Source organism: Phyllopteryx taeniolatus, chromosome 3, assembly GCF_024500385.1.
Source record: "Phyllopteryx taeniolatus isolate TA_2022b chromosome 3, UOR_Ptae_1.2, whole genome shotgun sequence".
In the NCBI taxonomy this organism is placed as follows: Eukaryota; Metazoa; Chordata; class Actinopteri; order Syngnathiformes; family Syngnathidae; genus Phyllopteryx; species Phyllopteryx taeniolatus.
In genome coordinates, this window is record NC_084504.1 from 2140059 (window position 1) to 2165432 (window position 25374).

The window sequence follows — 25374 nt, forward strand, 5'->3', positions numbered from 1 at the left end:
CTCGCCGGGTCTAAACCCCATTGAGAATCTATGGGGTATTATCAAGAAGAAAATGAGGGGCATCAGACCCACAAACAAAGAGGAACTGACAGCAAGTATGAAGGAAATTTGGGCTTCCATAACTCCCAGGCAATGCCACAGGCTGATTGCCTCAATACCACGGCACATCGAGGCCGTGATTAAAGCAAAGGGATTCCCAACCAAGTGCTGAAGATTGACATATTGTTTTGAAAGTACCATATTTTGATTGATTTAATGTGACCCTAATTTCTTTCTTTTTTTTCCACAAAAACTGAAGTAAATGGTGATTTCTTCACAGTATGCTCATTTTTTGAATTCCTGATTTCGTGGATTTTATGAGCTGGAAGCCCAAATTATGTAAAAATAAACAAATAAATACTTGAAATTGTTTAAATTGTGGGCCTTGAATCTATAATCTATGAAAGTTTAAGTTTTTGAATGGAATTAAGGAAATTAACTTTTGCATGACATTAAAATTTTTGGGAAAGGTTCTGTATACACACACACACACACACACTGATCGTTTGGTGGTGTACAGCGATCTCACCCTGTGCAGATAACTCTAGTGGGGACTTGAATTCCACAGAAGTGGGTCTCATCAGCCTCTTCAAAGTCTGAATCAGCTGCAAGAAAACAAGACAGAAGGAGAATGCCTTTTTATATAAAAACAAAGTGATTACGCAGAGATGTAATGGAATGCCTGTAATAGAAAAGGCCCCAACACAGAGTGTCTTAAACCAGCGTGCACTGCCGTTGTAAAGGTCAATAGTCTACGCTTTGTCATAACATTTCCACTCTATTGAGAAAGCTAATCTTTAGAAGCTCCTGTAGTATAGCAGGGCCACATATTAAATACGGTACTGTACTTCATTACTGTCTCAGACTTTATAACCCAATTTCCGCCACTGATTTGATTATTATTTTTTTTCCCAGCATAGTTTGTCTGACCCTCATCAGTTTGCATCATGTTATTCTGACCAATGTATGCCTGAATAGTCATCCCCTCTCTGACTTCTACTTGGGTACACATTTGGCCACTTTCGCTGGACCACCGCATGGTGGCCAACAGAGACTCCCAAATAAAGGTCCTGTCTCATCATCATGTCATTCTGCACCCATTTCCATGTCATGTGGTTTCAAACCTCTATCCAAGTCGCCTCGTTTCACATCTGTTTTGTCATCATGTTGTTCCATGCCTGTATCTTCCTCACCTTAGCCTGTGCGCATCACTTCCCCCTAGTCAATCCCCCTGTTTCCCCGAGTTCACTTTCCCGAGTGCCTGACAAAGGTGTGAACTGGAGTCACATGACTTGGACTCGAGTCATGAATTTGATGACTTTAGACTCTACTTGACAATATGTTAAAAGACTTGGAACTCAACTTGGACTTGAACAGCAATGACTTGTGACTTCAATTGGGCTTGAACCAATTAAATGGAAAAAACTTGCTACTTCGACCGAACCGTCTGGGGTTCCTGTACATTACAATACATTAGTACATTAGTACATTAGTCAGTGTACTGTGCTCAAGAATCAGTCTTGTATTGTATTTCTTTTTTATTCACTTTATTGACCAATTGATCAGTACACAGCTACCATCTATTCAACATGAAACAACATTCTTCCCCTGCAATTGGCCGGCGACCAGTTCGGGGTGTACCCCGCCTCTCGCCCGGAAATAGCTGGGATAAGCTCTAGCAAGCCTGCGACCCTAGTGAGGATAAGCGAAACGAAAGATGACTGTACAACATTCTTCTTCGTGTCCTTTTCTTTGGTTCTTTTTGACGTAATAGTTTTACATAGTGCCCACTAGTGTTCCGACTGAGATACCACAGTTGGATAAAATTGTACCTTTATAACAAGATGGCAAACTTGTGTTCCTGTTTTTTTAAACTAATGCCTAATGTTTTTGTTTTTGAAATGCCAATTTTTAACTGAAATATATTTATATTTGTGTTTGAAATTGCCTCACTAGAAATGTTTGTAGACAAAAAAGAATGCAGTTTCCTGCTGTATGCACAATGTGAATTTAAGAAAAATACTGTTGATAATTTAAAAAAGGAAACCAATGGGCGTTCATTATTAAGTGAAATGTCTAATTTTCTCTTGTGTATTCATAATTGCTCCATAACCAAGCAAAAATATAATTGATCCTTTTACTTGTCCAATAGTATTGTCAGTGGAATACGCGATTACTAATTGTAGCACGACTGGATACAAATTCTTATTTGTGACAGTTCTGTTCAGAAATGAAGTGAAAAAAAGTACGATTGTTGTACGATTGTTTTTGGTATTGACGGGGAAATAAATAAGCCCACCTACCCCACACCCCACCCGCTTGACAATTGGCTGTGAAGGTGCAAAAATTTAGATCAGGCCAGTAGTTTTCTTATAAAGGTTCAATGTACTTGTTTGTCAAATTAGTTTTGATAAATAAATATAGATTTTTACATATATTACATTAATAAATGCAGTATAGCATATATATACATATTTACATTGAAATATATATATATATATATATATAGTTTTATTTTGTTGTTTAAATGACTGAGTGTAGGACTTGCGACTTGACTCGGGTGTTTCCTGTCTCGACTTGACTCTCCTGACTGAATCCTGACCCGGTCAAGCACCTCATATGTGGCATTCCAGATGCCCACCAGCCTGCCCCTGATTAGCCTCTTATGGTAGTTTTGGTCAGCCTCCAGAAAGACCTGGACAAGATGTGCCCAACCTGTTTTGGACAGTTATTGTTTTGCTTATTTGTATGTCTAGAATCAGTCCCTTAAGGAGGTCGGGGTTATGTCATGATGTGTTTTTGGTGACTTTTCAATTTCTATGATTGGATTTAGTTTTGTTTCCTTATGTCTTGTTGTCCTGTGTCCCTTGTTCATTTCCTCCCAGTCTGCTTGTTATGTCTTTGTCTCCACTTGTTCTCATCAGCCCTGCTCCCTGTGTCTACCATTTAGCTGTCTCCATCCATTTGTCATGTCCAGGTGGGCCTCGTTGTCTCGTCAGTTTGTTTGTATGTAGTTCCCTGTTTTCTTTAAGTTGGCCTCGCTTCATTGTCCTTTGTCAAGTGTCGTGTGTCATGTCATGCTGCCCGTCATCTGGGGTGGGGAGTGTTTCCTTGTTACTTTGTATCTTGGTTTTGGGAATTTCTTCATTTAATATTTTTACCCTGCTACCTTGTACCTTTTTGTTTTTCCCTTTTGTGTATACATACTTTTTTTAGTTTCCCCTGAACCTCTGCCTTCCTTGCCGGCTTTCCTGTGCTTGGGTCCACCTTTTGACTGCCCACCACCGCAACCCAAAACGTGACAAGCTGATAGCAAGGCAATAAACAACATCACCTGAACATAGCGCACTCTATAAATAGTGTCTACCCAGCTGAGCTTGCAGGAGTACGCACAGGCTGCAGGAGTTCAATGTATCAATTACGGCAGTGCTAATATCACATATGCATTCCGAAACATAAATATAGTATGATTTTCCAATTAATATCTTGCAGCTAGTTATACTCAACATAAAAAAAGCACAGTGATGAATGTCAATGCTTCTGAGTAACTGTTTCCATTTAACAAATTACATTATCTTGGTTTGCCATAACTATACTGTTAGGCAATCAAGTTCGTGTAGAGAGAGAAGAGCAGCGGAGAGAGGACACAACCTTGGGGCGCCCCAGTGCTGATGCTGTGTGTGGATGAGGTGGCCTCCCCCAGCCTGACCTGCTGTGTCCTGCCCGTCAGAAAGCTGTAAATCCACTGGCAGATGGCAGGTGAGACGCTGAGCTGGAGAAGCTTGGATGAAAGGAGTTCAGGGATGATGGTGTTGAACGCTGAGCTGAAGTACACGAAAAGGATCCTCGCGTAGGTCCCTGCACTGACGAGGTGTTCTAGGATGAAGTGCAGTCCCATGTTGACTGCATCATCCGCAGACCTGTTTGCTTGGTAGGCAAACTGCAGGGGGACCTGTGACACTCTTGAGGTGGTCCAGCACGAGACGTTCAAAGGACTTCATGACCACAGATGTCAAAGCGACAGGCCTGTAGTCATTCAGACCCGAGATTGCAGGTTTCTTGGGGACTGGAATGATGGTGGAGCGTTTGAAACAGGATGGAACTTCGCACAGTTCCAGAGATCTATTGAAGATCTGAGTGAAGATTGGAGCGAGCTGGTCCGCGCAGACTTTGAGGCAGGATGGGGACACATGGTCCGGGTCTGCCGCTTTGTTAATCTTTTGTTGTTTGAAGATGCGTCACCTCAGCGAACCCGACTGTCAAACTCCTGAAGTTTGCAGATGACACCACGAGTCTGCATATCGACAGGAAGTGGAGCGGCTGGAGCTGTGGTGCGGCCGACACAACCTGGAGCTGAACATACTCAAGACTGTAGAGATGATCGTGGACTTCAGGAGGCATCCTTCGCCACAGCTGCCCCTCACGTTGTCCAGCCGCCTTGTGTCAACCGTCGAGACCTTCAAGTTCCTGGGAATTACAATCTCTCAGGACCTGAAGTGGGAGACTAACATCAACTCCGTCCTCAAAAAGGCCCAGCAGAGGATGTACTTCCTGCGGCTTCTGAGAAAGCACGGCCTGCCACCGGAGCTGCTGAGACAGTTCTACACAGCGGTAGTCAAATCAGTCCTGTGTTCTTCCATCACAGTCTGGTTTGGTGCTGCTACAAAAAAGGACAAACTCCGACTACAACGGACAATCAAAACTGCTGAAAGGATTGTCGGTACCCCCCTACCCACCATTGAGGACTTGCACGCTGCCAGAACTAAGACAAGGGCGTGCAAAATCCTCTCGGACCCTCCGCACCCCGGTCACCAGCTCTTCCAGCTCCTTCCCTCAGGTAGGCGCTACCGATCAATGCAAACTAGAACTAGTAGACGTTCCAACAGCTTCTTCCCTCTTGCGATCAACTTCTTAAACATCCATCCATCCATTTTCTGAGCCGCTTCTCCTCACTAGGGTCGCGGGCGTGCTGGAGCCTATCCCAGCTGTCATCGGGCAGGAGGCAGGGTACACCCTGAACTGGTTGCCAGCCAATCGCAGGGCACATAGAAACTAACAACCATTCGCACTCACAGTCATGCCTACGGGCAATTTAGAGTCTCCAATTAATGCATGTTTTTGGGATGTGGGAGGAAACCAGAGTGCCCGGAGAAAACCCATGCAGGCACGGGGAGAACATGCAAACTCCACACAGGCACACGGGGATTGAACCCCGCACCTCAGAACTGTGAGGCTGACGCTCTAACCAGTCGGCCACCGTGCCGCTACTTCTTAAACACCTAACCTATAATTCCATTCAACAAGCTGGCAATTTTTTTGACTTGAGTTCGTTGTCACATTTCTGTGGGGCCAATTATGTATTACTCGTGCACTCACTGTAGCCATGCTGCACTATTTGCATATACTGGCCACTCATGCCAGAGTAGCATCTGCTCCATTGCACACTGTTTGAGGAGTATCTGTAACATTTGCACAACCAACATTGCCACAGATTATCGCACTACTCGTCACTTTAAACCGCATACACTCCTTGAAGTCTCAGCGCCCCTTGCACAATGGTCATTGCACCGGTCTATTGCAATATTAGTCATTCGAACTGCTCTAAGTGCTAGAAGACTCTGCATCTTTTTGCACAATTGTTTTTTGTCAATGTCTCTGTCTCCAAATTGTTCTGTAAATTGACTGTCTGTTGTACTAGAGGGGCTCCAACTACCGGAGACAAATTCCTTGTGTGTTTTGGACATACTTGTCAAATAAAGATGATTCTGATTCTGATCAAGTGATAAAATAAATTCATAATTCTTCTTTTTATCCCACACGATCACCTTCCTGGAAGATGCAGCTATATACATTAGAAAGCTCTATGGGTGATTTTTTGAAGTAATGACATCTCAAAATTGGAAAATGTATGACCTAAAACATTTTTATGAGCCACCTTGAAATCCGAATCACTTCTTTGCTGAGTACAGTGATAACCATGCGGCATATTTGTAGAAATTACCTGATTACGTTGTCACAAATGCATTATTTTTAAGAATGTGATGGATGGACAGACAAAAAAAAAGGTCCTAGTACTATAATATAGACAACATCACATCATTTGCATGTTGGTACGTGATGGTGACTTACAAGATTGTTTCACCACTAAGAAAATCTTAAGTTTTAATCAATGACAATATTGAAGTTAAAAGCAAATGCTTTACAGGCTGGTAACAGCTAGAATTGGGCATTGCCATTGAATGCTCAATCTCTCCCATTCTGTTTGTTGGAGCCTTCGAGATCATTCCTAATAGGGCCAAGGAAGATGGTTGGAGGACTGAAGCTACCATGAGGTCAAAGATTACCACCAGTGAGACGCAAAATAACACCTCAGGCATTAGCAGGGGGTGGCAGGGAGAGATCCCTGCCATCACTCTGCCACCAGGAGATATACTGGAGTTAAATATTCATGACTCTTGGTCCCCATATGATGACGCGTTTACACCCAGAGAGGTGTTGAGCAGCACACTTGCACAAAGGCACTAGAGGAGGTCCATCAGGCAGCAATGCCCAGCAAGTAGACCATCAACTTAAAAATGTTATACATAAAAAGGATGGGCTAAGGGTGAACTGGCATTTTGATACAGATTCCTTTTTGTTAATTACCTTAGTTAACACAAATGTGTGGTGAATAATGCATCCATTGCTATAACAAAATTCAGTGAGATATCGGTGATGGTACCAGTATCTATGGTTTAGCCTTCCCAGAGGCCAGTGCTCTACTGAGTGAAATTCAGACTCAAGACTCAAGAACATTCCCTATTTTATACGTGTCGTGCTATATTTTTTTTCAATACAATACATATGTCAATCCCAAAATCCTAGCATTAACTCTGTTATCAAGCTATTCATTTTAATTTATATTTGTAACGCTAATTTGTAACGCTTTACACTTGTTTTCTTCTATCAAAAGTCTTGCACAGCATCTGTAAGAGAGGATAATAAAGTAGAACTACTTTATTGTGTAGGCATGTGCATGTGCAATATGTGTGAGTTGCCTGCATATGGCAAGTGTGCATTTGACTCTGTGGGGATGGACGGGATACAGGACGAGTACTACGGGAGGAGGTAGGAGTGTGTAAGTAAATGTGGCAACATGTAATTGTAACAAGGGTCAGTAAATCCATCCGCGAATTGAGTGGGCGTCAAGGCGTCTATTTTCCTGTCATTCCAAAGTGTAGTGTATATTTGTGTGATAGAGAGCTCTTTTTTATTTCATTGTCCTCCCCTGCATGTGCTAGGTGGCTGCCTGACAGCAGGATAAGAGCAGTAACCTGGGCATCCAAGGTGCATCATTTACCACTGTGCATACACTTCCTTATTAAAAATACCCATAGTTAATTATTTTCTTAAGCAAGACTCTAGGATATAAAGAGCGGAAGCCAACAGCTTGCCTCCTGATTATCTTTACAGTGTTGTTCACAACATATGGCATTCAGCATGTATGTATTTGCACTTGCATTTACTCTGAGGGAGCATGCTCAGTATGCGTGCATGCATTTTTGGCATTTTATGTTGTTTTTTATGCTGAAAGGTTGTATGTTTAGTCACAATACAAAGGCTGACTACCTTTTCTCCATTTGCACTCCCCAGCACATAGCAGCCCATGATGTGGATGAGGTTGGGCTCAGGGTTTAGCTTACTCATCAGCTTGCCCAGGCGCTGCCAGAACCTGCATACAGAAGAGAGGTTACGAAATCACCGACAGTGGGGTTAAAGCAGCAGAGGAAATTAGAAAACAGATCTTGAAAGGCTGAGGAAAAAGGAAAAATGCTTCAATGACAGGTTAAATGTATCACAGATTGAAACTCAACTCTGTAGATGAAAGATGCAGTTTAAAACCCCAAACGTTATTGTTTTCAGCAAATAATCATTAACTTAGAATTTTATGGCTGCAACACGTTCCCAAAAAGCTGGAACAGGGTCATGTTTACCACTGTGTTACAGCACCTTTTCTTTTAACAACATTCAATAAACGTTTGGGAGCTGAGGACACTAATTGTTGAAGCTTTGTAGGTGGAATTCTTTCCTATTCTTGCTTCATGTACAGCTTCAGCTGTTCAACAGTTAGGGGTCTCCGTTGTCGTATTTTATGCTTCATAATGCGCCACACATTTTCAATGGGAGACCGGTCTGGACTGCAGGCAGGCCAGTCTAGTACCTTTTACTACAAAGCCACGCTGTTGTAACACGTGCAGAATGTGGTTTGGCATTGTCTTGCTGAAATAAGCAGGGGCGTCCATGAAAAAGACGTTGCTTGGATGGCAGCATATGTTTCTCCAAAACCTGTATTTACCTTTCAGCATTAATGGTGCCTTCACAGATGTGTAAATTACCCTTGCCATTGGCACTAACACAGCCGCATACCATCACAGATGCTGGCATTTGAACTTTGCGTCCATACAGTCCGGATGGTTCTTTTCCTCTTTGGCCTGGAGGACACCATGTCCACAATTTCCAAAAACAATTTGAAATGTGGACTCGTCGGACCACAGAACTCTTTTCCACTTTGCGTCAGTCCATCTTATATGAGCTCGGGCCCAGAGAAACTAGCGATGTTTCTGGGTGTTGTTGATAAATGACTTGTTCTTTTCATAGTAGTGTTTCAAGTTTCACTTACAGATGTAGCACCAAACTGTATTTACTGACATTGGTTTTCTGAAGTGTTCCTGAGCCCATGTGGTGATATCCTTTACAGATTGATGTCGGTTTTTGATGCCATGCCGCCTGAGGGATCGAAGGTCACGGGCATTCAATGTTGGTTTTCGGCCTTGCCGCTTACAGGCAGTGATTTCTCCAGATTGTCTGAACCTTTTGATGATATTATGGACCGTAGATGATGACATCCCTAAATTCCTTCCAATTGTACGTTGAGGAACATTGTCCTTAAACTGTTCGACTATTTTCTCACGCACTTGTTCACAAAGAGGTCAACCTCGCCCCATCTTTGCTTGTGAATGACTGAGCAATACAGGGAAGCTCCTTTTATACCCAATCATGGCACCCACCTGTTCCCAATTAGCCTGTTCACCTGTGGGATGTTCCAAACAGGTGTTTAAGGAGCATTTCTCAGCTTTCTCAGTCTCTTTTGCCACCTGCCCCAGCTTTTTTGGAACGTGTTGCAGCCATAAAATTCTAAGTTAAAGATTATTTGCTGTAGACAATAAAGTTTATCAATTTGAACATTAAATATCTTGTCTTTGCAGTGTATTCAATTAAATATAGGTTGAACATGATTTGCAAATCATTGTATTCTGTTTTTATGTTTAACACAACGTCCCAACTTCATTGCAATTGGGGTTGTATAGTGTAGATTAATTTATCAATGCTGCACTGACCCAAAAAGTCCAAATGAGGAATTGTTTTAAACTACTCTTTCAGATTTGAACAAATTTAAACAAGCAAATACACTACTCAAATGAAGTATAAATAAATGGCTTATTTCTGGATGCAATGGGTTGGAAAGTTGTCCTTAATTTGTCACCAAATAGTTTTATCTAGAAATGCCACCAAAAAAATCATGTAGAACTTACTGGACCATATCTTCCTCTTTTTCCACTTTGGCAAAGGTGGCCACTTTATTCTTCAATAGATACAGATGACCTGGTCCTCCCTGCGGAAAGATTCATTTTAAAGTTCATGACAGGGAGGTCAACCAATCACTTTGATGCAAGCAAAGAGTGGTATGGAACAAATTATTTGTTTTGGTGCCATTCACAAGTTTTGACAGTGGAAACACACACGAAATACAGAACTGTATTGCTTGAAACAGGGATTTTTGCAAATTATAGGGCTATTAGATGCCAAGGTAACAGTATTTTTTCCAAGGCCAAAAAGATACTTCTTGAAGATAAAAGTGAAGTGTTGAGTTTACAAAGTCAGTACTTTTCAGATTATTACCCAAGTGGACACTTCACACTCTTTTCTGGGAGGGCAAAGATAACCGAAACATTAAAATATAATGATTTATAAGTTAAGAATATAGTGGAACAAATTAGCGACACAGTGAAATGTATCTGTGTTCTAGCTGGTGAATACAATATGGCTAAGATGTAAGTTGACAATATTGTATTCCACCCAATTAAGATTTCACTGGAACAAACTTTCTTCTAAAACAAACAGAATAGTCCAGTTGCGATTGATTCAATGCCGTGAGAATTAAATGACCTGGATGAATGGGAATATTCACAGGCATATTAGAATAAGAAGTTAGTTGCAAATGCCCAGTACTGTTCGTACAAAATAAGCATCTATTGTATGACATGTGATGACCCAATAATGTCCCATCCATCCATTTCCTGTACCACTTTATCGCGGACATGCTGGAGCCTATCCCAGCTATCTTCGGGCGAGAGGTGGGCTACACCCTGAACTGGTCGCCATCCAATCACAGAATAATGTCACATCATTCCTAAAATACTGGCCATCTTGTCACTCACTTGGCAGAAGATAACCATGTTCCAAATTTTGCAGCCTTTTCTGTAGGCAGTCAGCTTCTTCTTGATCTCCTCTGAGTGCCATAGTGTGGAAGAGAGAGAGACAAAGAGAGAAAGGTGTCATTTCACCACTCGAATGATGAAACACGTTGTCTGTCCCTTGACATTATCATATCAAACGATGAATCATCACAGTGCCTCAACAACTGGACATATGCCACCTCTTCCTTCCCACCTTCGTACTACATTGCGCCCAATGCTAAAAATGCAAAATGTCATACTCACCAAGGATGTCGTCAAATGTAGCATGTTCGTGGTCCTGAAAATAGGAGAATAATAAGTATTGTTTCACCACATTGAGCAGACAAGTACAAAGAAAGATTCAGATTTTTTTTTCTCCTATAAACAAATCGATCCATTCATTTTCCGTACCGGTTATCCTCACTGGGGTCACAAAGTATGTTGTTATTTTAAAGCAATACTTTTTAACAAGTCCCCACAGTTAACACCACCGTACCACATTAGATGGCCAATGGGCATAGAAGTCATAAAATGACTTTGTACATGTTTAGATTTTTGTGTTAATATACTGCATCTAGTTTTGGTTTTAATTTGTTACTTTTTTAAATGAAATTGAGTTGCATCATACCTAGAGCTGTGTCTAATATTTTGACTCTCATTTTGTTTATCTTATCAGTTTGCCCCTGAATTAGTAAATTTGAGTCACTCATTTAAAACAAAAAAAAGCTTTTTGTTTGCCCGGGGCTTTAAATACATGAAACCATAAAAGTTTAAAATATAAACTCAAAGCGCACTATGAATTAAGGGAGATTCTGTAAAGAATTTACTGACTTCTACTCACATAAAGAATAGGAATGATGGAGGGGTCATCCCTACGAATGATGTTAGGAACATATTCAGCCTTTGGAACCTTGGAGGATATAAGCTGTGGGAGGCAAACAAACATGCAGAGAGCGAGCAAGCGGGAGTGAGAGCTCAATACTCCTAACGTATCATATTGAGTAAAATGTTATATTATACAGTATATGAAACGTATTCATACAATAACTTCAGCATTGCTGAAAAGTGAATTATGATCCTTACAATGATTTTAGGTGGGATGAAGTCATCTCCTTCACAGGCTACTCTCTCCATCTCTCTTTCATCCCCCCACTCCGCATCCTCATCCAACCCTTCATTGAGGGTACCTGACGAGGTCTGGACATCACCACCTGGCTCAGACACAAACACACGCACACATGCATGCACACACACGCGCGCGTGCACGCACACACACACACACGTGCACAAGGAACAAAGGGTGAGATGAAATGGTAACACAAACAGGATTAAAGAGTATGTACATCTTTTAAAAAGTGCTGCACCTGTCATTTTATTTACAACCCCAATTCCAATGAAGTTGGGACGTTTTGTTAAACATAAATAAAAACAGAATACAATGATATGCAACTCATGTTCAACCTATATCTAATTGAATACACTACAAAGTCAAGACATTTAATGTTCAAACTGATAAACATTGTTTTCATAAAATAATCATTAACTTCGAATTTTATGGCTGCAACATGTTCCAAAAAAGCTGGGACAGCGTCATGTTTACCACTGTGTTACATCACCTTTTCTTTTAACAACATTCAATAAACGTTTGGGAACTGTGGACACTAATTGTTGAAGCTTTGTAGGTGGTATTCTCTCCCATTCTTGCTTGATGTACAGCTTCGGCTGTTCAACAGTCCGGGTACGACGTCCACAATTTCCAAAAACAATTTGAAATGTGGACACGTCGGACCACAGAACACTTTTCCACTTTGCATCAGTCCATCTTAGATGAGATCGGGCCCAGAGAAGCTGATAAATGGCTTGTGCTTTGCATAGTAGAGTTTCAAGTTCTACTTACGGATGTAGCGCCGAACTGTATTTACTGACATTGGTTTTCTGAAGTGTTCCTGAGCCCGTGTGGTTATATTCTTTACACATTTATGTCGTTTTTTGATGCAGTGCCGCCTGAGGCATCGAAGGTCACGGGCATTCAATGTTGGTTTTCAGCCTTGCCGCTTACATGCACTGATTTCTCCAGATTCTCTGAACCTTTTGATGATATTAAGGACCGTAGATGATGAAATCCCTAAATTTATTGCAGTTGTACGTTGAGGAACATTGTCCTTAAACTGTTCAACTATTTTTCTCACACGCTTGTTCACAAAGAGGTGAACCTCGCCCTATCTTTGCTTATGAATGACTGAGCAATTCAGGGAAGCTCCTTTTATACCCAATCATGGCACCCACCTGTTCCCAATTCACCTGTTCACCTGTGTGATGTTCCAAACAGGTGTTTGATGAGTATTCCTCAACTTTCTGTCTTTTTTGCCACCTGTGCCAGCTTTTTTGGAACGTGTTGCAGCCATAAAATTCAAAGTTAATAATTATTTGCTGAAAACAATAAAGTTTATCAGTTTGAACATTAAATAGCTTGTCTTTGTAGTGTATTCAATTAAATATAGGTTGAACATGATTTGCAAATCATTGTATTCTGTTTTTAAGTTTAACACAATGTCCCAATTTCATTGGAATTGGGATGTAGGAAGAATGGTGGTGGGGGTTGTCAAAAACATCCCTAATAACCCAAAACAGTTGTAAGCATCTGCAATACAAATTAACCAGATGGAATAAACATAAATGAGAAGTCCACAGCCGTATTAGCAATGAGGACACAAGCAAGAATGGAAAAAGGCTTTTATTCTAGTATAACAGTTAGGAATGTTACTTGAAACATTGTCACTATGATCAAGGTTCTATGATGTGATCCTGGAATTATTTAATTTGTATTAATTCCTATAGAATATTTTCCAAATGGGACAAACAGGATGTCGACCAACACCCCAAAATGGATTGTATTCGACCTTGGAGGTGCCACTGTTGTAGGATATTGTAATCACTCTTAGGTTGTCGAGATCAAAACACACTAGTCTACGCTACCAACCTATTGAGAATATTTTTGCCAAGGAAATGCAAAACTTTTAAAAAAAAAATTTAAAATTGTTTTTAGCAGGTGATGGTCAGGGTGGATTATTTTCATGACATGCAGAATTTTTCCTGCAAGAACCTATAAAATTCATGAATACTGTAGAGCTGCACGTATTTGCAGCCTTGGTTTATTCACTCTCTGCAATCTTTTAAGTCGTGGCTGTATCTTGTTTGTGTAAGCACATTTTCATTGTCCTTGTGAAGTATTTGAATATATTATTTTCGTGTTAGCATGCAGCATAGAAAAACAGTTGTTTTTGTCTGTCCATGGGGAAGAGTGATGGCGAGAGTGCTGACTCACTGTCTCTGGAGTCATGCAGTGAGTCAGGCTTAACAGGGGTGGGGTCACTCCACGACCGGCTGAAACTCTTGGCTCTGCGTTCAGAAAAGGCTGATGATCACAAGGGAAAGGCAGTTATTCACATATACTTTCTTTCACACCCCGAAAGAGCACTCAGCCAAACAGATCAGATGCTCTATCTAGCATAATTAGTGTCCCTGATGAGTAATTTCCTTTAGTGTCTTCAGCTGATATTACGCAGTTATTCAATTTGTTATTTATAGATTAAAGATTTACTTTTAAGGTATATGAAAAAAGTAAGTTCATGCACAGCGCATTATAGGTCAAAAACGTCAAATCTGTTAGCACCTTCAGTCTTTGATTAAAAAGTAATTTAATATCATGTTGCAATGCTGCCAAGATACTGTGAGACCACGGCAAGGTCGTCACAACGTGGTTATTGATGCAACAGCACATACTGTACCTCTGACAAGGACTTACATTTATTGTGCGCCGCTTACTGTCACTTTCTCACAAACAGTTAAGCTTTTATCCACATTATCTATATATATTTCATTATAACATATTATCCCGTGGCATGGTGGACAACTGGTTAGCACATGAGCCTCATAGTTCTGAAGACCCGGATTCAAATCTATCGAATTTAATGCACCGCATACATTCGCAAATCTATCCGCTGGCTGGCCTGGGTGAGGGTGACGGTTACGTGTTATCATTGATTTGAATTCTTGATTTGCGGTTGGGCTTGGTCACCATTCCCTACAAATACCGGGGTCCCATTATACATATTACGCATAATACACGTCAAGATGAATGATTCACTCCTAAAGCTACTGGATGAGCATGAACTGACAGCAGCACATACATATACATAGCCACATGTAAGCCTGTCACAATAATTACTATATCTACTTATTATTCGATAAATGAAATGAACACGGTCATTTTTCCAGACTCGATAAATTGCCATTGTTGTGGTGATCCGACGTGCAGTCTATTGAGCACAGTAGTTGGGGTTGTTTTTATACCATCCATCCATCCATTCTCTACCGCTTATCCGGGTCGGGTCGCGGGGGCAGTAGCTTCAGCAGGGACGCGCAGACTACCCTCTCCCCAGCCACTTCATCCAGCTCTTCCGGGGGGATCCCGAGGTGTTCCCAGGCCAGCCGAAGGATGTAGTCTCTCCAGCGCGTCCTGGGTCGTGCCCGGGGTCTCCTCCCGGTGGGACATGCCCGGAACACCTCACCAGGGAGGCGTCCGGGAGGCATCCGATTCAGATGCCCCAGCCACCTCATCTGGCTCCTCTCAATGCGGAGGAGTAGCGGCTCTACTCTGAGATCCTCCCGGATGACCGAGCTTCTCACCCTATCTCTAAGGGAGAGCCCGGACACCCTGCGGAGGAAACTCATTTCGGCCGCTTGTATCCGGGATCTTGTTCTTTCGGTCACGACCCACAGCTCATGACCATAGGTGAGGGTAGGAACGAAGATCGACCGGTAAATTGAGAGCTTCGCCTTTCGGCTTAGCTCTTTCTTTACCACAACGGACCGATACAAAGTCCGCATCACTGCAGACGCTGCACCGATCCGCCTGTCGATCTCCCGTTCCATTCTTCCCTCACTCGTGAACAAGACCCCAAGATACTTGAATTCCTCCACTTGGGGCAGGATCTCATCCCCGACCTGGAGATGGCATGCCACCCTTTCCCGACTGAGGACCATGGTCTCAGATTTGGAGGTGCTGATTCTCATCCCAGCCGCTTCACACTCGGCTGTGAACTGCTCCAATGAGAGTTGGAGGTCACGGCTTGATGAAGCCAACAGAACCACATCATCTGCAAAAAGCAGAGATGCAATACTGAGGCCACCAAACCGGACCCCCTCTACGCCTCGGCTGCGCCTAGAAATTCTGTCCATAAAAGTTATGAACAGAATCGGCGACAAAGGGCAGCCTTGGCGGAGTCCAACCCTCACCGGGAACGAGTCCGACTTACTGCCGGATATGCGGACCAAACTCTGACTCCGGTCGTACAGGGACCGAACAGCCCGTTACAGGGACCGAACAGCCCGTTTGTTTTTATACATTTATTTAAAAAAACGCTTGATAAAAACAAATTATAAGTAGTTAAAACGAAGATCTCCGTCACAAATGAGCTCCGTCGGGAGCTACCATATTTACACCGTGCATAAACAATATGATGTCACCGTACATTTACGTCGAGACGAAGCATGTGCAGAAAGGAATATTCCACCCCTGTGAAACCAAATGAAATTCCATTCAAATTCGACCTCTTTATTCCAATTGAGGTTTTTATATGGAGTATTTTCATTTGGTTTGGGCTTCGAGAACGACTATAATCAGAATAGGAGGCTCCATAAAAACCAGGCTAGTCTTGCAGCTCTGTTATTTCAGACCCAGGGTGATCTACTGTATATCACAGAGTAAGGTAATACAATTTAATAGAGAAACAAGAAAGGAAATAATAAAAATATTAATACTGCTTTAAAAGCAATAAAATAAATAATAAGGGCCTTATTTTTTTGTGTTTTTCAGAGGCACTAAAAACAACAACATTTTCATTTATCATGATAGTTCTTGGGAAACTATTTCATCTCAAAAATATTTGTTATCGTGACATGCCTAGTCACACGTTCACTTACTCTGGACCTTCATCCTTCGGCTGCCCACCATCCTAAGGTGTTTGCGGAAGTTTCTATCATGTTTGGGAACAGAAAAAAGCCCATATGTCAGAAACAGGCAGCATAATCACAGAGAAAAGTATACTGTAAAAACTTCAAAATAAAAACACAGATGAACACACAGGTAATGATCAGACATTATGCTCCAGCTGCTGTTGGGTCTACAAAGAATGAGGGACATACTGCAGACAGAGGTGGGTGGAGTAGCCAAATATTGTACTCAATTAAGAGTACTGTTACTTTAGAATAATATGACTCAAGTAAAAGTAAAAAGTAGTCATCCAAATATTTACTTGAGGAAGAAAGTACTCTGTGAAAGAACTACTCTTTGTGATTAACTTTTTTAAATCAGAGCATCAACAGCAAATAAAATTTAAAAAAATAATAATACATGGAAGTCGACACACACCTGCCACCATTTCAATTTTTAACTGCCCAAAAACCAACAGCACATACATTGGGCCCTACAGAAACATTATTTGCTTTATTCGTTTAAATTACTTCATGAAGAATTTGTTTTCTGAACAGATTAATTGATTGGGTGTATGTGTGCGTGTGTGACACCATGGGGATTGTGCTAATTTTGTCATATCCACTGCCAAAACAACAATAGAAACAGCTACAACTTACCGCAAGTTGTTTTGTCAAGTTAGAAGTGGGGTGAAATATCTAAGTTTGAGCAGTCCCAGTTTAAGAGGTGCATGATAAAGATGTTGTTTTTTGGAGTCTGTAAAATAAACACAGGTATGCGGCTGTCCCCCCCCCCCCAAATGTGTCATTTTGATTGGCTCACAAAGGCTATGTGCACGGTCATGTGACTGCCTTGTGTCGTCTGATTGGTGAAAAATGAGTCACTGTGATTGGCTCGCGAAGGCTATGTGCACGGTCATGTGACTGCCTTGTGCCGTCTGATTGGTGAATTGGAGTCAAGTGACATTGGTGATCCCGTTTGATTGGCGCAACGGGCACCCTATGCGGAAGTCGAAGATGGAGTCTAAAAATAGACGCGCACACGCAAGAATGAATAAATAAAAGTAGCGAATGGCATGTCGACCATTGTAACGGAGTAAAAGTATCGAGCCTTCTTCACATAAATACTCAAGTAAAAGTAAAAAGTACGGTGCATTTAAAGTACTCTGACAAGTACACTTTTTGGAAAATGTTACTTAAGTAAATGTAACGGAGTAAATGTAGCGCCTTATTACCCACCTCTGACTGTAGATAGTGTCGATCAAGACACAATGCAATAGTGTGTGTGTGTGTGTGTGTGTGCGTGCGCATGTTTCAATGCTGGGTGTGTACCTCCAGCATCAAGTCACCGATTGCAACCATGTCTGTGACCTCAGTTTTTCTTTCCATCAAAGGCAATACTTGAACCAAGTGAGAAACTACCTGGGATGCGAGAAATGGACGAGAGGGTCTGCCTTAAGAGGTTTACAAATGGAACAATGTATGGGTCTGATCGTGCTGTATTATTCATCCGAACTTGGCTGAAAGGGATTGTTCAGTGCTGTGCAAGTTAAACTTACAAACATATTTGTCAGTCATGTCTCATTCTGCTGTTTCTCAGTATGTTGGAGTTACTCTTATCAAAGTAAATGGGAGATTTCACAACTACTGAAATAGTCTACAATAAATTTGTAACCTAAGATCTTTATTTTGTGTTGATTTGAGAAAATATTCTTACCACACAAAGGCCTAATTCAGAAACATGACATAAAACCCAATATTGTTATTCCCAAAGTGAGTGTGTGGAGACATTTGACAATAACTACATATCAGTCACAGTAACAATGATTTTTGAGGCTCTAAAAGATGGAGAAAATGAAAAAGAACCATGGCACACAATCTTGTTTATTGACATTGTTGCATTCCACTGAGTGTGTAATCAACATTTTGTATTCTTGCACACACAAAGGCTGATGGATTGTTGAATACGGGTTTGTCACCAGTCATTATTCTTCTTTTCCTTTCGGCTTGTCCCGTTAGGGGTCGCCACAGCGCGTCATCCTTTTTCATGAGAGCCTATCTCCTGCATCCTCCTCTCGAACACCAACTGCCATCATGTCTTCCCTCACGACATCCATCAACCTTCTCTTTGGTCTTCCTCTAGCTCTCTTGCCTGGCAGCTCCATCCTCATCATCCTTCTACCAATATACTCACTCTCTCTCCTCTGGACGTATCCAAACCATTGAAGTCTGCTCTCTCTAACTTTGTCTCCAAAACATCGAACCTTGGCTGTCCCTCTGATGAGCTCATTTCTAATTTTATCCAACCTGGTCACTCCGAGAGCGAACCTCAACATCTTCATTTCCGCCACCTCCAGCTCTGCTTCCTGTTTTCTCTTCAGTGCCACTGTCTCTAATCCATACATCATGGCTGGCCTCACCACTGTTTTATAAACTTTGCCCTTCATCCTAGCAGAGACTCTTCTGTCACATAACACACCTGACACCTTCCTCCACCCGTTCCAACCTGCTTGGACCCGTTTCTTCACTTCCTGACCACACTCACCATTGCTCTGGACGGTTGACCCCAAGTATTTAAAGTCCTCTACCTTTGCCATCTCTTCTCCCTGCAGCCTCATTCTTCCCCCACCACCCCTCTCATTCATGCACATATATTCTGTTTTACTTCGGCTAATCTTCATTCCTCTTCTTTCCAGTGCATGCCTCCATCTTTCCAACTGTTCCTCCAGCTGCTCCCTGCTTTCACTGCAGATCACAATGTCATCTGCAAACATCATGGTCCACGGGGATTCCAGTCTAACCTCATCTGTCAGCCTATCCATCACCACTGCAAAAAGGAAGGGGCTCAGGGCTGATCCCCGATGCAGTCCCACGTCCACCTTAAATTCTTCTGTCACACCGACAGCACACCTCACCGCTGTTCTGCTGCCCTCGTACATGTCCTGTATTATTTCAACATACTTCTCTGCCACTCCAGACTTCCGCATGCAGTACCACAGTTCCTCTCTGGGTACTCTGTCATAGGCTTTCTCTAGATCTACAAAGACACAATGTAGCTCCTTCTGACCTTCTCTGTACTTTTCCATCAACATCCTCAAGGCAAATAATGCATCTGTGGTACTCTTTCTAGGCATGAAACCATACTGTTGCTCGCAAATACTCACTTCTGTCCTGAGTCTAGCCTCCACTACTCTTTCCCATAACTTCATTGTGTGGCTCATCAACTTTATTCCTCTATAGTTGCCACAGCTCTGCACATCACCTTTGTTCTTAAAAATGGGCACCAGTACACTTTTCCTCCATTCCTCAGGCATCTTCTCACGCACTAGAATTCTATTGAACAAGCTGGTCAAAAACTCCACAGCCACCTCTCCTAGATGCTTCCATACCTCCACAGGAATGTCATCAGGACCAACTGCCTTTCCATTTTTCATTCTCTTTAATGCCTTTCTAACTTCCCCCTTACTAATCATTGCCACTTCCTGGTCCACCACACTTGCCTCTTCTACTCTCCCTTCTCTATCATTTTCCTCATTCATCAACTCCTCGAAGTATTCTTTCCATCTACCTAGCACACTGCTGGCACCAGTCAACATATTTCCATCTCTATCCTTAATCACCCTAACCTGCTGCACATCCTTCCCATCTCTATCCCTCTGTCTGGCCAGCCTGTATAGATCCTTTTCTCCTTCTTTAGTGTCCAACCTGCCATACATGTCATCATATGCCTCTTGTTTTGCCTTTGCCACCTCTACCTTTGCCCTGTGTCGCATCTCAATGTATTCCTTTCGCCTCTCCTCGGTCCTCTCAGTGTCCCACTTCTTCTTAGCTAACCGTTTTCCTTGTATGATTTCCTGTACTGTGAGGTTCCACCACCAAGTCTCCTTCTCTCCTTTCCTGCCAGAAGATACACCAAGTACTCTCCTGCCTGCTTCTCTGATCACCTTGGCTGCAGTGGTCCAGTCTTCTGGAAGCTCTTCCCGTCCACCGAGAGCCTGTATCACCTCTTCCCGAAAAGCTGCACAACACTCGTCCTGTCTCAGCTTCCACCACATGGTTCTCTTCTCTGCCTTTGTCTTCCTAATTTTCCTCCCCACCACCAGAGTCATCTTACACACCACCATCCTATGCTGTCTAGCCACACTCTCCCCTACCACTACCTTACAGTTGGTAACCTCCTTCAGATTACATCGTCTGCACAAGATGTAATCCACCTGTGTGCTTCTACCTCTGCTCTTGTAGGTCACCCTATGTTCGAGCCTCTTCTGGAAAAAAGTGTTCACTACAGCCATTTGCATCCTTGTTGCAAAGTCTACCACCATCTGTCCCTCCAAGTTCCTTTCCTGGATACCGTACTTACCCATCACTTCTTCATCACCCTTATTACCTTCACCAACATGTCCATTACAATCTGCACCAATTACGACACTCTCTCTGTCTGGGATGCTCAGAACTACATCATCTAGCTCCTTCCAGAATTTCTCTTTCACCTCTAGGTCACATCCTACCTGTGGGGCATAGCCACTAATCACATTACACATAACACCCTCAATTTCAAATTTCAGCCTCATCATTCGATCTGATACTCTTTTCACCTCCAAGACATTCTTAGCCAACTCTTCTTTTAAAATAACCCCGACTCCATTTCTCTTCCCATCTACACCATGGTAAAATAATTTAAACCCTCCCCCTAAACTTCTAGCCTTACTGCCTTTCCACCTGGTCTCCTGGACACACAATATATCAACCTTTCTCCTAATCATCATGTCAACCAACTCCCGAGATTTTCCTGTCATAGTCCCAACATTCAAAGTCCCCACATTCAGTTCTAGGCTCTGTGTTTTCCTCTTCTCTTTCTGCCGAAGAACCCGCTTTCCACCTCTTCTTCTTCTTCTTCTTTGACTTCGACTTCGACCCACAGTAGCTGAATTTCCAACAGCGCCCTGGAGGTTGACGGCGCCGGTGGCGGACGTTGTTAACCCGGGCCACGACCGATCCGGTATGGAATTATTTGGATGAACGCTCATATTTGTTTGGCAAGGTTTTAAGCCGGATGCCCTTCCTGACGCAACCCTCTGCATTTATCCGGGCTTGGGACCGGTCTACGGTTTGCACTGACTTGTGCCCCCCATAGGGCTGCATTTGTCACCAGTCATTATTAATTGTGAATATTATTGCGTCAACATGAAAACTGATTTACCCAGACAAAGTACTTTCTGAAACCACATCCATTCTGGTGTTGCCACGCTAATATCATGAGGTGTTAAGTTTTAACATTTGTTTTAATTCTTGGACTTTGTGCTGCTAGTCTAAATAACTGAAGGCATTCAATGTCAGTGCTGATTGCGGGAGTTGTGAATGTGAAGCCTAAAATAGAGGGATGACTCATAGGAGAGGAAGATCTGTCAGTCAGCAAACACTTTTTACTGAGTGACAACAGCTTTTAAAATCACTTCACACCCACACAAGTCTGCTGTCAAATCCATGCCAATGTGTGCGTGAAGTATTTTGCCGAAAACTCACCGTGACCTTTGCAAAAGAAAAAAAATGTCTTGCATATTCACCCATGCATAATTTGCAAAGCTGACTGTGATGCACCTTACTGTCAAAAGCATAATATTTTGAAGTCTAAACACACACTCGCACAGACAAACACACACTCATGTGTGCAGACATACACACACACACACACACACACACACACTCTCAGGTAGATGTACACAAATAAAGTTTTTCATGTATCTGAATAAGTTTAAAGACATACACTTCCACTCTCAAACAGACTGTTTTTAAAATACAGACAGCCAGAACCACAACAGGATGCATTAAGTGAAGATATTGAGTCCACTTGGCCACATTTCCACCAAGTAGTCAGTTCTGTTCATCAAGGGGAATCCTGAACTCGCCTGCAGGAAAGCTGACAATAACTTCATCAGCTATGGACAGTTAGGTCCTGATATTTGGCCAAGTCAGTGCCCTGATCTCACCCCATGAGAACATGCTTTTTTAAAATTTTCACGACTGTTGAAAACAAAACGAAAGGCAGCAAGAACTGCAAACAAGCAGATACTGAAGGCCGGGAAAAGCATTTCGAGAGAGATTTTCAGAGTTTCATCAAAGTATTAAAGATTACGGGTAGCCAGTATTTAAATCTGTCACTTAATATTTCCAAATATTTCTGAGCCTCTAACATTTGAATTAAACACAATGGTGTGTGCCACATTTGGGTGTACAACCCCAATTCCAATGAAGTTGGTACGTTGTATTAAACATAAATAAAAACAGAATACAATGATTTGCAAATCATGTTTGACCTATATTTAATTGAATACACTACAAAGACAAGATATTTAATGTTCAAACTGATGAACATGATTGTTTTTAGCAAATAATCATTAACTTGGAATTTTATGGCTGGAACACGTTCCAAAAAAGCTGGGACAGGGTCATGTTTACCACTGTGTTACATCAACTTTTCTTTTAACAACATTCAATAAACATTTGGGAACTGAGGACACCAATTGTTGAAGCTTTGTAGGTGGAATTCTTTCCCATTCTTGCTTGATGTACAGCTTCAGCTGTTCAACAGTCCGGGGTCTCCATTATCGTATTTTACGCTTTATAATGGCCACACATTCAATGGCCGGCAGGCCAGTCTAGTGCCCGCACTATTTTACTATGAAGCCACGCTGTTGTAACACGTGCAGAATGTGGTTTGGCATTGTCTTGCTGAAATAAGCAGTGGCATCCATGAAAAAGATGTTGCTTGGATGGCAGCATATGTTTCTCCAAAACTTGTATGTAACTTTCAGCATTAATGGTGCCTTCACAGATGTGTAAGTTACCCATGCCATTGGCACTAACACAGCCCCATACCATCGAAGATGCTGGCTTTTGAACTTTGCGTCCATAACAGTCCGCATGGTTCAGTTCCTCTTTGGCCCGGAGGACACGACGTCCACAATTTCCAAAAACAATTTGAAATGTGGACTCGTCGGACCACAGAAAACTTTTCCACTTTGCATCAGTCCATCTTAGATGAGCTCGGGCCCAGAGAAGCCGGTGGCGTTTCTGGGTGTTGTTGATAAATGGCTTTTGCTTTGCGTAGTCGAGTTTCAAGTTGCAATTTTAGATGTAGTGCCGCACTATATTTACTAAGTGCTCCTGAGCCCATGTGGTGATATCCTTTACACATTGATGTCGGTTTTTGATGCAGTGCCGCTTGAGGGATCGAAGGTCACGGACATTCAATGTTGGTTTTCGGCCTTGCCGCTTACATGCAGTGATTTCTCCAGATTCTCTGAACTATATCATGGACCGTAGATGATGAAATCCCTAAATTCCTTGCAATTGTATGTTGAGGAACATTGTCGTTCAACTGTTTGACTATTTTGTAATGCACTTGTTCACGAAGAGGTGAACCTCGCCCCATCTTTGATTGGGAATGACTGAGCAATTCAGGAAAGCTCATTTTATACCCAATCATGGCACCCACCTGTTGCCAATTAGCCTGTTCACCTGTGGGATGTTCCAAACAGGTGTTTGATGAGCATTCCTCAACTTTCTCAGTCTTTTTTGCCACCTGTCCCAGCTTTTTTTGGAACATGGTGCCATAAAATTCCAAGTTAATGATTATTTGCTAAAAACAATAAGGTTCATCAGTTTGAACATTAAATATCTTGTCTTTGTGGTGTGTTCAATTAAATATTGGTTGAACATGATTTTCAAATAATTGTATTCTGTTTTTATTTATGTTTAACACAACCTCTGAACTTCATTGGAATTGGGGTTGTACATTCTCTACACCTCTTGATCATTTTAATTCAATTCTCCTCCATTGTGGTGGAGAACTAAATATCACCTTTTCATACTGAAAATGTATCCATTCCATCCTTGTTTTTTTATTTGTAGATGATGAACCATTTGTATGAAAAGATTCACCAGCACTTTATCTTGTATGAATTACAGCCTAATTCTTAAGCTCTCGAGACAACATACTGTAACAAAAAACAATTGTTGTGATAGCCCAAGCTGCACATACTGTAGTTTGTTGCTACTCGAGCTACACCTTTGATGAATAATTCAACAACACAAACAATCCTTACTGGATAGTTATCAGTATTTTATCAGTAGCAATTCTCAACTAGTCCATCCACCCAATTAGTTCTCCATGTCAAAGTAAAAACCTTATTGGTTTTGATATTGATATATTGGCGGAGGTGGCAATGACAGCAGGAATAAATAAGGTTTTCAGAATCTGAAAGGTTAAAGGTCAATCGTAGTGCAATCCATGTCAGTAATCTTCCCCTCACACGTTTCAACATATCTGCAATTAACAAGAATTAACGTTCTATAAAATATACACACTGCCTTTCCTATCTTTCAATTTAATTGAGTTTTTTTCTGGTCTCGTCAACTCCTGTGACTTCGAGCGCACAGGCGGAACCTCAGGCCGCAGATTAGTCCGCCGCAGAGTGATATTCACAATTACATCAGTGTGTGGATGGTGGATGTGTGAAATGGATCTGGCTGCCAGCGTTCAAGGAGTACGGCCTATGATGTCAGCGATGGCAACCCCTCCAGGAAAAACTCATCGGCTCCATACGATTCACGTAAATGGCCTATTTTGAGTTCAAAGCGGCGAATTTCTCCAAAGCCGACTGATTTGCAAGTATTAAAAATCAACGTGTTCCATTAGGGAAAGGTGAAGTCAATATTTTATAGGCAAGAAGAGGATTTTCTTGCTGTGCAATAGGGCTGCTGCTAAACGGACGGTTTAACAGTACACAGGACAAGACAGGAAAGCCAGGACATGGTACCTCTCGATCACGGTGGCTGCATCCTG

At 42.0% G+C, this 25374-nt stretch overlaps 1 protein-coding gene across 1 annotated transcript in view; it reads right to left on the reverse strand.

Moving 5' to 3' along the window:
* The window catches only part of LOC133474601 (NMDA receptor synaptonuclear signaling and neuronal migration factor-like), a 50195-nt gene that overhangs the window by 7654 nt on the left and 17167 nt on the right, over positions 1-25374 (reverse strand). The window contains exons 5-13 of the mRNA XM_061766396.1: positions 16521-16573; positions 13861-13950; positions 11619-11746; positions 11377-11460; positions 10800-10833; positions 10518-10588; positions 9612-9691; positions 7648-7750; positions 569-644 (exon numbers count right to left, since the gene is read on the reverse strand). Of these exons, the coding sequence (XP_061622380.1) occupies positions 569-644; positions 7648-7750; positions 9612-9691; positions 10518-10588; positions 10800-10833; positions 11377-11460; positions 11619-11746; positions 13861-13950; positions 16521-16573 (719 nt within the window). The remainder of the gene's footprint in view (positions 1-568; positions 645-7647; positions 7751-9611; positions 9692-10517; positions 10589-10799; positions 10834-11376; positions 11461-11618; positions 11747-13860; positions 13951-16520; positions 16574-25374) is intronic.